This window comes from Nannobrachium achirus (genome assembly GCF_963921795.1).
Source record: "Nannobrachium achirus genome assembly, chromosome: 16".
In the NCBI taxonomy this organism is placed as follows: domain Eukaryota; kingdom Metazoa; phylum Chordata; class Actinopteri; order Myctophiformes; family Myctophidae; genus Nannobrachium; species Nannobrachium achirus.
Window position 1 is genome coordinate 51,865,388 of NC_137823.1, and position 13,898 is coordinate 51,879,285.

The 13,898-nt window shown below is 42.6% G+C and overlaps 2 protein-coding genes across 4 annotated transcripts in view; both read left to right on the plus strand.

The window, feature by feature from the left end:
• The window catches only part of LOC308301318 (exostosin-1), a gene marked incomplete at both ends in the record, with an annotated part of 354,065 nt that overhangs the window by 190,951 nt on the left and 149,216 nt on the right, over positions 1-13,898 (plus strand). The window lies entirely within an intron of this gene.
• Positions 12,132-12,818, plus strand: LOC308300315 (methyltransferase N6AMT1-like; the record flags this gene model as incomplete). Its single annotated transcript, XM_080744132.1, has 1 exon — positions 12,132-12,818. One exon carries the CDS (start codon positions 12,132-12,134, stop codon positions 12,816-12,818), a length of 687 nt encoding a protein of 228 aa, XP_080600258.1.

The window sequence follows — 13,898 nt, forward strand, 5'->3', positions numbered from 1 at the left end:
TGCCGCGCTGTGAGCTTGTATATCTGCTATTTTTCAATAGTTAACTCATCTAGTGCCATTCGCGAGATGTCTCGCGAAATGTAATCTATTACAGTAGTGCCATTCACGGGATATCTCGGGAAAAGTAATCTATTACTGTAACGGCGAGTACATTACCGAGAAGAATGGCCGGCGGTCCGGAGACGAAATCCGTCGCTGATTTTGCATCATCACGGCTCCACGAGCACAAAATAGTCCCATTCATAACATTGAGGTGGACGGGGGATCTCATCTTTAATGTCCATTATCTCAAAACTACACTTTAGAAGCTAGGATGGAGGCAGATGCTCGCTTATGTTACACAGTTATAAAAGCTCCCGGTCGGCCATTACACAACTCCACGTGGACACGGAACGGTTCCAGCGCACGATCCGATGACGTCAGACCGGAAGTGATTCGCGTGAGGACTTCTGGCCTTCAAAATAAGATAACGGTGGTGATGCCAGCCTGAAGGTGGCATCGTGGACTTTATAATCCGTTAATTTCAGGGGCACTAAATGAGTTAACATTCATGGGGGGCCAACGGTGAATCCTTGTACCCAGGGCCCAGAATTTGGTGTGACGCCCCTGCCAACAAACCTGACTCTTGCAAACCAAACTCAACAGTGCTCAGCTGTACACAGATCATAAAACCGCCCATATTGGTTATTGGGCTTTTTCTGTCACTATACTCTGCCCCTGCATCTTACTGAGTGCTATTGACTATACAGCATCAGAGACCGTAAAGGCAGGGGAAAACAATGAATGACTGTGATATGTTTTGTGTTAAAAGACAACTTTAGTTTTTTACAACAAGGGTTCATATTTTAGATGGTAATTAAAGAATATAAAAGATGAGTGTTAAAATTATTTCATTTACTTCTTTCTATTGTTTTAGAGATTCTTATTTCAGTGTTTGGGGGCATGCATACAAGTGGCTAAATATGTCATTTTACACAGAATAAGCACATTCCCAAGATACAACGCAACCTTTCATGGTTGGATGTGACTTATGGGGGCTAGAAATGTTACTGTAAATAACAATAAAGAAATTGCTGGCTTATTGTGTCTAAAAATACATATTTAGCCACTTGTACGCATGCCCCCATGTGTACGCATGCCCCACATTTTAGCACGGTAAACGCGATAAAACAATAGAACAAAGCAAATGAAAACATTTTAACACTCACTTTTTCTTTTCTCTAATTACAATCTAAAATATGAACCCTTGTTGTCCTTTAATCAGGGCTGTATTGTAGTGTTTTTGATAAGATGGTAGCTTTGTGGGTGAATACTGAATAAGATAGAAGTTCACAATGAGATGTATTGATTGATTGATTGATTGATTGATTGATTGATTGATTGATTGACTGATTTATGATTTTCCATTATCCATTGCCTACTAATTTCTTTGGGAAAAGTACCTTTGACCCCCATCAGAGACACTTGTAGGCAGCCAACACATTAGGCCTGATACAGGGTAATAGTCAACATTATGCAACAGAGGTGTTGCGATGTGTAGTGTAGTGCGACATCTATGGCTGAATGTTGTCTATTACTACTTTAAGCATTTTTTTCTTCAACCACACCAAGGCTTGGCAAACTCCTGTTGGGTGTCTTTTTTTTTTTTTTGGTAAAAAAATAAACACTGAATTTAAGCATGACAGAGAATCTGCATTCCGTGCGTCCGTACAGACCTCAATATTGACGACCGCTGTCCATTACTGTCCAGTTCATTTTGAGATGCTTTTACTTTATTTTAGTATGAATATTTGTCATGTCACTGGCTGCACCGCGGATCTTGGGCTTAGACAGTTTATATGTTTCATGATATGTTTCTGTCCACTTTATACATTGGACTTACAATATGTTATGTTTACCATTCATTATGTTCTGGAGTTATCACGGTCTGCTCCTCGGACTTTGGACATTGACTGTCCTTATTTAGGTTTTGGTCTTATTAGGTTGCTCAGTTATTATGAACTGTGTCTGCAGTTTCAATGTTGTTCTGTATTAAGTCTTGTACTGTTGTGCCTTGTTATTCTGTGTCTTACTTTGTAGTATTGTTCCCTTGTTTCCTGTCTGCCGTGTTTACTGTTACCTGCCTTGTCACACCCTCTGCTCGTTTGCCTGTTAGCCTATCCCAGTGTTGATTGTCTGTTAGTGTTCACCTGTGTCTAGTTAGTTCTTGTCTACTTATATGCCCCTGTGTCTTCAGTTCCTTGTCAGGTCGTCATTTAGTGTTGTGTTCTGTGTAGTGTGGGCTACAAGCCTTCTGTATTCTATTCCTGAGTTGTGGAAATAAACATACTGAACTTTGAATCCTGCTTGTGTCGTAACCAATCTATTATCTCACACTTTTGGAAAGCTTTCATATTCTATGAGCAATATAGTGTAGGCCTGTATTGTATTATTACTTTTTTGACTTTCTCTCTTCCTATGTCCTCATACTCTAGCTGGTCTGTGTGCAAAGAAAACAGGAACTTAACCAATGCAATATATTGATAATATGGCCCAGATCATTCATTTGTTTGTTTTTGAGCGGTGCTAACCACTCTCACGTACATCTGTTTGTCTGTATGTATGTATGTCCGTCGCTCCCCGTCCCGCATTGGCAAATTAAGGTTTGTGGGTCGCTTATAATGACATTAACTCATAAAAGGGTTCAGGTTAGGGTTAGGGTTTTAACCTTAATGCTTGTATCCTCAGCAGGGCTGAGAGACCACGAGTTCTAGTTGAACGAAGCTATGGTTCATGAAACATATTGTCTAGTATGCTTCAAGAAGCCAGCTAGCCCTGGAGACCTGTGGCGAGCACATACATGTACTCTAGGTTGTTGTAAAGGAAAAGATTCAGGTTGTGGCTAGGGTTAGAGGGTTGGACTTTGACTCAGAGAAAACCGACGACCTACAGTACCTACAAACTCGGCTGTTTTATGTCTGAGCTTGTATATCGACTATTTTCAGTGGTTAGGGGTAAAAATGGCAAATAAACACGTGTGTATGCGTGTGTGCTTGTGTGTGCCCATGAGTCTGATTGCCCACATACTGTACAAGCAAGCGAGTGCGAAAATAGAGTGCACGAGAGAAAGCAAAACACTGAAAGACAGACAGAGTTAGAGAGAGAGAGAGAGAGAGAGAGAGAGAGAGAGAGAGAGAGAGAGAGAGAGAGAGAGATAGACTCCCACTGAGAGAGTAACACACCCTTGCCCACTCAGTAGAGGCCATGTCATCCCCAGTGGTAAGAAGCAAACACAGCAGGTGGATTTATTTCACGGTGCAGATTTGATTAATTTCGAACTAATAATTTATAGATTGAAGAGCACTGACTGCAGCGGCGGAGAGACCAAAAATAAAACTTAAATTGAATCAAATTAAAACAAATACAGAGGAATGAAAGTGCACAGTAAAATGATGGAGTGAAATATTAGGAATGTATGATTGCTAAGGCACAAAGAATCAAATCCATTGATTTCCTATTTGAAAATTGTAGCACTGCACCAACCACCATCTTTGGCCATTGTTCTCGTTTAAATAAGAAATGTGAAATCTGCCTAATGATGATGTCACTGGAATGCAGGTTTCTGAAATGTCCACAGCCCTCCTATGAGACACACTGAGCATTAGTGAGGACCAGTTATATGAAGATACTGTACTGTAGGATGGATGGATGACGTTGTCCCTTAATGTATATTAACTCTTTTACTGCTTTGGACGTTCCCGTTCGCCCCAATTTTGACCCTAGCTCGCTGCCAATATGAACGCTTGTTCATTTACTTACTTTTGATGACTGTAAGCTGATAACTGGTTGCGCCGCCGTGTACAGTAAAAACATCTCCCGTAACGCTTCTCTAAAATTTCCACCGCACGTAAACAATAATGGAGTCCCAAATCACTTCCTGGCTGTTTTCTGTGGAGTGCATTTCTACGCTCTGAATGGACGGAAGGCGGAGCGGCCCAATTCACATTCATTCTTTGCATAAGGCTGCCCTCTGCCGCCAGCTTGGCTAAAGTACACATATAATAGGTTCAATGAAAAAAAAAGTTGTTTGGAAATAATCAATAGATCTTCTATAACATCGCAAAGGTAAGCTGCTTTTGGCTGGCACCAGCCCCAATAAATAAATAATAAATCTGGCAGTAGAACTGTTAATGTAATAGGAGGGCGGGGAGGGTGTTAATCAAGTGTTCTGATTAATTGATGTGTTTGATTTCAAAACGGAAGCTTTTGTTGTGCTGTTATTTACCCTTTTTGGTGTAATGTTTAAATCAATGAATTTTATTTTAAAAAGTAAAAAAAAATACATAAGGGATTGGGAGAGGTGAGAGAAATGGTAAATAAAAATGGTAAATGGTGCATTTATATAGCGCCTTTATCCAAGACGCTTTACAATGTGCATTACATTCACCCACACATTCATACACCGATGGTGAAGGAAACCATGCAAGGCACCAACCAGCTCACCGGGAGCAACTAGGGGTTCATTGTATTGCCCATGGACACTTCGACATGTAGACAGGAGGAGCCGGGATTTGAAGCGCCGAACCATGGATCATTGCCTGCTCTACAGTACCTCCTGAGCTACAGTCGAGAGAGTAATTTGCCATGAGAGGCTGTTAGTTGCACTTTGTTTCTCACAATAAACCTGCATTGTGCAAGTTGCTAAGGAAGAGTCACTAATTTGCTAATTAGTTATTACTCTTTTAAAAGTAATAACATGTCATGTACTTTGTATCAAGAGAAACTAGTTACGTTATATTACTACATTATCCCCCCTCGTGATCTACAACACAACCTGTTTAGGCAGCTGTTTTTAGAACTGAATCCACTTTAATGGAACAATAGTTAGGAGTTGTCAATCAGCCAAACTGCATAACTGCAGTTACTGCACACATTAATATATATAGGCCTGTTTTTTCTGCATATTCCACATATTGGAACAATAATTAACAGGAGTCAAATCAACCAAACTGCACACACTGCAGCCTCTAAAACCTGCCTTTGCAGATGTTTCAACAAATTAGAAGTTGAATTCTGCACGTTTGAAAGCAAAGTAGGCCTACAACAATAGTCTTTGTATTTTTGACTGACACAAACTCAATACTTCTGTCTCGTCCCTCATTGTCCGTCATCCACCGTAATCCCTTTGACCCCCAGACCTGCCTGCGGATGTCATAATTCTGCACGGGCGTTCCTTAAACATCACAGATCTAGCTTGTAGAGTTGTTCTTTCTTTCCGCATGTAACAGCCTCCTACCATGGCCCTTGACTGGGTTCCTCCATCCAGCTGGACAGACGCACTGCAGCTCAAACGACGCGGAAAGCAGAGAGAGCTAAACCCCCAAAACAAATCACGTTCATTGTAACACCGTAACGCAGCAGTTTCTCATATCCCAACGGCTCCAGCAGAGCCTCTGTGATTCTAGCAGTCAAAGGTAAATTATACAGTGTGTGTGTGTGTGACTGTGTGTAGATGCCAATAATCCATTACACCCTACCCGTTCATTCTGTACATGAGAAAGCGTTGCTAGTTAACTTGGCGAGCTAAATGGGCGGATATCGTGCTATTTCCTTCGGCAGGGTTCAGGCACAGTGTGGCAATCTGTCTAAACTTATGGGTTTAAGACTCGCTAATTAAATTCAGCTCACGATGAGCTCGAGCCATATCAGTTTCATTATCACCGACTTGACGAACAACAGCTGCATTGTCATGGCCAGCAATGCTGACGGATTATTCCAAAGTTTTTTCTCAACCCAACGTGTCATGCACAGCACACTCAACTGTATGACGGTGTTTTGCATTGCTATTATAAGCCCTCAAAGTGTCCATTTAAACTGAGTATTTAAATCCTCCACACATTTGCACATATTGTATACAGTAGATAAATGTACTGCACTGGCGGGCCCATGGGGCATATGGATAGCTGCTAGCCTGACAATACAAGCTTATACTGTAATGTTATTAAAACAAACCCCTCTTCCTCTCTGTTCTTACTCTTTCCTGTATGACTCTTCACAACTTGAGCCCCAGCATATTCTGGGGGGAACATTCGGCAAAAAACAGCAGATTGCGACGGGTATTGAGCTCGTATATCAGCTATTTTTGGTGAAGAGATTTGGTGTAGAAAAAAGTGGTCTGGGTACAGTTTTAACTCAAATCAGTTTCATTAAGACTAGAGGTATTAAGTGCGTCAATTCTTTCTATTTCTTCCATCTCCATCTGCGCGCATGCACACACACACACACACACACACACACACACACACACACACACACACACACACACACACACACACAGACACACACACACACACACACACACACACACACACACACCCAGGTTTGCAATTGCTTCTTTGTGGGGACATTACACATAGTCTACTATCTTTGTGGGGACATTTCATTCATTTTAACCCTAACCCTAAACCCTAACCCTAACCCTTAACCTAACCCCTAAAGACCTTGTGGGGACGTATTAATTTGTCATGAGGTCCCCACAAAGATAGCTTTGCAAGCCCACACACACACACACACACACACACACACACACACACACACACACACACACACACACACACACACACACACACACACACACACACACACACACACACACACTGCAATGTTAAGCGCTTACTACTCAATCACGCTTCCTGTGTGAAGACTCCATAACATTTACTTTGTGAGTGTGTGTATGTGTGCACATGCATGCATCTGTGTGATAGATGATAGATTACAATGTTTAAATGACAAAATAAAGACAGACAGGTGTTGCCAGCATTGGGACTTTGATTAGTATGTTCTCCCGCATCCTCAATGGCTTTCTTGTTCTCTTCTCTTGTCTTCCGTTCCTTTTCCTCTCCCCTCCTCTCTTCATGTCAAGAAGAAACAGCAAGAACAAAAAGAAGAGATAGGACATGCAACATATTGAGCATTCCCTAAAGAACAAGTTGTAAAGTTCAGGTTTTGTAACATTATTAATAAACTCTTCACAAGGACATCCTAGAGTTTGGGGAGGGCTTACACTATGCTTCTTAAGGTGGAAAGGATAAAGGTTGATGCAGACTAAAAGATTCAACACAGCAACAGTGTCAGAGAGCACTGTTTTGGGTAAACACCTGTATGACACATGGTAACAGCATGGCAGGCGAGTGTGGCAACAGATGTTTGCTATTGTATGGACATGGAGAAGGGCAGAGTACCTGCGGCGAAGTAGCAAGGTGGGTTGAATTAGGCTGAATATATTAGCAGTACATGTGTTCCAGGTGGATTCGATCATGAATAATTAGATTTACCGTTAAGAGCAATGTATTGCACTCACACGGTATGAGCTGATAATTGGGCAGATAAACTTTATTTTGCCACGATACTCCTCCCACAGTTTGGAGGCACTCACTTGGGCCATAATGTATGTCAAATCGACCGGCTTCATCGGGAATCAATTCCTTGCATTTTGCTAAGAGATACCTTACATAGTTTAATTTATGTACATTTATTTGTGAATTAATTTTCTCCATTGATTTTAATTAAAAATTTCCCAAATAGTAATACGCAATTAATTAGCATGAGTTTCCAATCGCATCTTTCTAGTTTCCACTGTGTCATGGAAGACACAGAACAATAATATCCTGAGGCAGTGAAGGCCCTTAACTCCTTATCATGACTTAGACTATTATTTTAACCACTTAAACCCTACGGTAGGTCTCTCTACTACCCCACACACCCCCAGGGGTCTATACTTGGTGTCTTTGTGGCCTACTTTTTTTTCTTTCTTTACTCTATACCAGGGGTCTTCATCAGGGGGTCCGTGAACCCTAGGGGGTCCTCAGAGTTACTACAGGGGGTCCTCCAAATCTTTGAGTGATAGAAACTTGCGTTCTTATTTTTTTATATTAACCACTTGAACCCTAGTGTCCATATTCGGAGAACTTTAGCCAAAAATAGCAGATCTACAAGCTCGCGCTGCGAGGCGTTGTGAGCTTGTAGATTGGCTATTTTTGGCAAAGAGCTTTGGTGTAGAGTGAAAGGTCAAGTTTATTAAGTATTGATGGTTCAAGTGGTTAAATATCTGAAAACACAAATTGACATAAATCCAAAATAGACTGATGATTGTGCTGTCAAACGATGAAACTATATGGAATCTTTGAAAAGGTTGTGGTTCATCTCTCTCTCAACTAAGGGACCCTTGGCCTGACATTTTTGAAGACCCCTGCACTATACCAAATGTTTTAGCTGAAACAGTTGATCGTTTTGCCAAATATTCTCCTATTATGACATGCCCAGAATATTGCTTAACTTGTGTCCCTTGTCCGTGCATACCCGTCTGTGTGACCTGTCCATGGGAAACTTCAGCTATGTTATGAGTTTTTTATTTGCTTATTTTTTGTTGTTGTTTTCTGTTCTGTCCTGCCATATGTTCGCTTACAAATGTAATATTGAATCTTCCCCATCATGTTTAGTATATTATCTAATCTTTTCCAAACAGTTTTTCTGCTTTACATGAAGAAACATTAAGCATTGAAACATAAAAAGACAGAGCATTAAGACAAAAGAAACTGTGTATTTTCACATCATTTCAGCAGCAGGTAGCCTATTAGCTCTTGTGAATCGCACCGCACTCCCCTTGTTGCTAGCAGGTATTCTTCACACATTTTACCACAAGTATAATTTAGCATCTGTGATGAATATTCACACCCATGTGATGAGTCCCGAACCATGGGTGGTGAGAGCGGTGGCAGTGTCTCACCTCTGTTCCCAGCTTCCACTCTAATTGTAGGCTCCCACACTGCCACCCAGAATCACACACAGACAGCCGGCAGGCGCACTGGGACATTTCCTGGTGGCCTGAGGGTCGTTTTGGCCTGCCGTTAACAGTGAACTTGACCAACGTACACTAGAAAAGTGCTCTCCGCAGAGAGCAGAGAGAGTAGGATACCTCCACCACTTAGCAACATGTGCTGTGTTTGTGACCAGATTTGCGCAGTGTAACTAGTAAAATTTTAAAAAGAAATGAAACTAGTAAGATTCTAAGCATATACCGGTAGGTGTACAATCAGCAAAAAAAAAGAAGAAAAGGTGCTATGAGCTTGTGGGTCGCTATTTTTGGCAAGGAGATTTGGTGTAGAGGAGATAAAGGAGGGGACAGAGTTTACTTAGGTGGTTAATTGAATTCAGAAGAGTTTATCTTATGGAACCAAATGGACCCGTAAGAGCGTGGTGGTAGTACTAGTAAACAACTGATAGATCCTCTACCTTCAAATGGAAAAATAAAGGGAACAAATATTTTCACTGACTTTCTACTTGCTGCGTTCGATCATAAGTAAACAAGTATGCTGTCATCCTGTCACACGTGCGCGGCGCGCACGACACACTGATCTACAAGCTCACAGCGTGTCAATGTAAATGATCTATTTGAAGTATTTTAAAAAGTTTTTCAAAATAGTAAAAAAAGGTCCTCTTGTCCTCTCCTCTCGTTCCTAGCATTAGAAATGAGAAGGCATGCTGGGCTCCGCTTGTGTGTGCTGGGTTTCAACCTCATGCCAGTTACCGGCTGCTGAACAATGAGAGACCTGGCTTTAGCCTTATCCCTATACTTGAAAGCTAGCCTTAGTCTGTCTCTCTGTCTCCTTTTAAACCCACGCACGCATGCACACACAGACACACACACACACACATGAAAACAATAATATTTTTTGTTTTTTGTCGCATTCCTAAGACAAGAATTTGATTCGAGTAAATTTACCCCCATTGATTCCGGATGGTGACCCGAATCGATTTGGGTCCCCATCCGGAACGAATGGGGGTCAATTTATTGTTATCACATTTTTGTCTTAGGAATGTGACAAAAAACTAAAAATATTATTGAACTCAAGTCTCCATGGCGTGAGTAATCAATAGAAAAAAAGTCATTTTGGGGGTGAACTACTCCTTTAAGTGAATTCTATTAATTTACATTTATTTCAAACACACTTTTTTGCTACTTCTATACAGTAGCTTCTTCCAAAACTCACAAAAATGTATACACATGATCTCTGGAGTCATGTAATAAGAGCTTATTATATATACTGCTTTTTGAGATTCTGTAATCTCTAATTGGCTTCCAGGGTTCGTGAGAGGGACCTATTTGACCAAACAAATATCCATGAACTAGAAAGATGCAATTCTGGGAAATTGCAAGTGTGTTTGCCGTGACGCGAGTCACAAGGAATCCGCTGCATGGGAAATTAATTCAGTTTTACTATTTATATTATATATTGTCGTGATGACCAAAAGCTTCACTTTTCTGTTGTGCTCTGCTGTCACGGTCCGCTCCTCGGGACCGTGGACTTGTGTGACAGTGTTTAGTTTTGGACTTGGCCTGATGTTCCTGCTCTGTTTTGTATTCTTGTTTCTGTATTTAGTCTTTCTGTACACTGCTGTGATTTGGATTTTTGTGTCTTATTTTGTTGTCCTTGTGTTCCTGTTTCCTTGTTGCGGTTTGTGTTTGAACTTTATTTTGTAGCATTGCTCCCAGTGTTTCCTGTGTGCCTCGTTTGCCATTTCCTGCCTTGTCCCGCTTCCCTGTATTAGTGTAACCCTAGTCACCTGTGTCCTGTTTGCCTGTTAGCCTATCCCAGTGTTGATTGTATATTTGAGTTCACCTGTGTCTTGTTAGTGCATGTCTATGTCACGGTTTGTTAGAGAAACAGGACGGTCGAGAAACGGAGCACTCGTCGTGCAGCACGGGGCGGAACGGAGCCGCTCGATTGTCCACGACATTGCAAGCGGCGCGCAGGCCAGCGGACCTTGGTCCTGCTCTTCGCCCCCGAGCACCGCAGGTGCGAGTGGCCGCGAAGAGCGGGCCAGGGCCGCGCGGCCGGCGGAGCGCCGCACGAGTTACGAAGCCGTGGTGAATGCAATCGTTATATTACGGCCTGGGCAAGCCCACGATAAACGCCCTGTCCAAGTGACTACAATGGAGCTAATGGCTAAGCTAGGCTAGGCTAGGCTAGGCTAGGCTAGTAAATAAAGTCGCAAATAGAGTCGCAAACGAGTGACGTCAGCGCCTTCACTAGTGAATGGCTGTCGTCGCCACCTGGTGGTGATTGGTGTGTGGTGAACGACAAAACAAGCGCTCTTACATAGAACGTCCTGAGTTACCCAAACATCCGGTAACATCTATATATATGCCCCAGTGTGTTCAGGTCCCTTGTCAGATCGTCGCTTCATGTCAGTGTTTTCACACAGACACACACACATGCATACACACCTACGCACACATGCTTGGATTGATGTGTTCCGACTTTATTTATTTCAAACACACTTCTATAGCTTCTTCCAAAACTCACAAAAATGTATACACATGATCTCTGGAGTCAATAAGAGCTTATTATATATACTGCTTTTTGAGATTCTGTAATCTATAATTGGCTTCCAGAGTTTGTGAGAGGGACCTATTTGACCAAAAAAATATCCATGAAATTCTGGGAAAAAGCAAGTGTGGTTGCCGTGACGTGAGTCACAAGGAGTCCACTGGGAAATGAATTATTTCTTACCATTTATATTATATATTGTCGTGATGTCAAGTGAAGCATGACCAAAAGCTTCACTTTTCAGTTGTGCTGAAGCCCAACCCGTATAACATTACTCAGAAAGTTTACAAAACACAGGTTCACTTTGCTGTGAAAAAAATCTTGCCTACTATGGCAACCACACTAATCATAAATGCATGGTAACAACAAGGGTAACAATATCCTATATTAAATGTGTTAATTAACGTTGACATTGGGCCGATTGTGGACGTCACAAATGTAACACTGATGTCAGACACAAGTTACACAACAGAAACCGTTACCTAGCAACACCGATTTGTGACCCCCAGCATAACACCTGTGTGCTAACCTGAACCCACAGGTCAGTGGCCGTTTATGAGGGTGAGGAGAACTGACAGACAGGATGGCCCTCGGAGCAACATTAGTACTATAGGTTGTAATCAATATCGTGTTAATTGTTGTTTGAATGTCATTCATTTATCAATGTTAGTCAACTCTGACCAGTGACGACCACATGCGAAGCCTCTATGATATGTAACGTCATACAAAACGAGACAGCCCTAGTCAGACTGTATATACAGTATGTCAAGTTATCCCACACCGATTTACTCCCACGCTGGTCGCGGAGAGTTCCAAGAGGTTTACGAGCCTGCAGAGGACTCCTTCCTCCTGATTGATGCTCTGGAGCAAGATGCACGCGCTCTGCAGCAGTTACGACCGTCTCTCTGTGTGGAGGTGGGCAGTGGATCGGGAGTGGTGTCTGCCTTCCTGGCGTCGGTGGTCGGGTCCTCAGCGCTGTACGTGTGCACTGACCTGAACCCTGCGGCGGCCCGGTGCACGGAGGAGACCGCCCGCCGCAACAATGTCTCTCTGCAGCCAGTCGTTACGGACCTGGTGGAGGGCCTCCTGCCCAGGCTGCGTGGACAAGTGGACGTTCTGATGTTTAATCCTCCCTACGTGGTCACGCCTTCGGAAGAGGTCAGCCGCAAAGGCATAGAGGTTGCCTGGGCTGGCGGTCGGCGGGGCAGAGAGGTGACGGACAGGTTTCTCCCCACCGTGCCTCAGCTGCTGTCCAATAAGGGCAGGTTTTACCTCGTCACGATAGCGGAGAACGACCCGGCGGAGATCATCTCTCTGCTGGAGGAGTCTGGTCTCACAGGCGTCTCATGTCTGTCTAGGAGAGCTGGCAACGAGAAGCTTTCGGTCCTGCGCTTCCACAGAACACAACCTTCAACGACAGTCCTAACTGGGGAAAATGGCCAGGGGTGAATCCTCTCAAAGTACTGCGTTGCACCTCGAACCAACCAGTCTGCACACGTGCTGTTCTCACCAGCTGCATTTGGTCCATCCTGACCAAATGCAGCTGGGCCGTTGGAGGCACCTTTTATGCCCATATATGGTAATCCTTGTTGTCCAGATCAGGCTATGATGTCAGTACTACATCATCATATTGATGACATAAGAGTACTCCATATATGAAGATTCACACTTATGTCAATATTTCTGCCGATCCAACCGACTTCCAATTGCACATTACTCCCTTGGGTCATTGGCAGTACTGGGTTTGAAAAAGGATAAAAGGACTGTGTCATTTCTTGTTTATTTCAGAAAGGGAGAGGAAAGAGGAGGGGGACAGGGAGAGAGAAAGAGAGAGCAAGGAGTAAAGAAACAGAGAAAAGAAAACAGTAAAGAAACATCAAACAGAACAACAACAAAAAATATATACACTGACAAAACAACAACAGATACAGTATGTACTTGAAACACTTGAAATTGCCTAGTTTGTATTACTTGGAGACTCACAGATCAACTGGTTGCCGTGCTTTGCCTACCTGCTCTAACTACTTTTATTTTCAATCAATCAAGTCAATTTGGACAGATATGGGGGCCTCTGTCATTTACATCGCCGGGGCCTGATTTGTGTTCCCAGACTGACGCTGTGCAAATATATACACAAGGCATTGACAATCAGCATCCTTTATCATAGCCTTTCCCACTCAAAGCAATGTCATCACATGCACATGGAGATTTGCACTCCACTGTGAGCCCTTTCTAAAAGCATGACCTCATGCATGTTATAGCTGTTCTACTAAGTAAGAAGCATTACATTTACTGATTTGACGATAACAAAAGCTTGATGAATTTGCTTGATCAGTTAATAAACATCCAATATATTATTCTGACTTTCACTCATGGGGTGTTTTTAGTTTCACAAGTTGAGAGTGTTCCTTCAATGGAGGGTCAAAGTCAAATGTGAGAATCATTTCAAGGAAATACAGAGGGGGAGGAATGGATTCTCTACGCTGGATGTTCCACTGGCAAATGCACCGTCTCTTTCTCAGTCTTTGA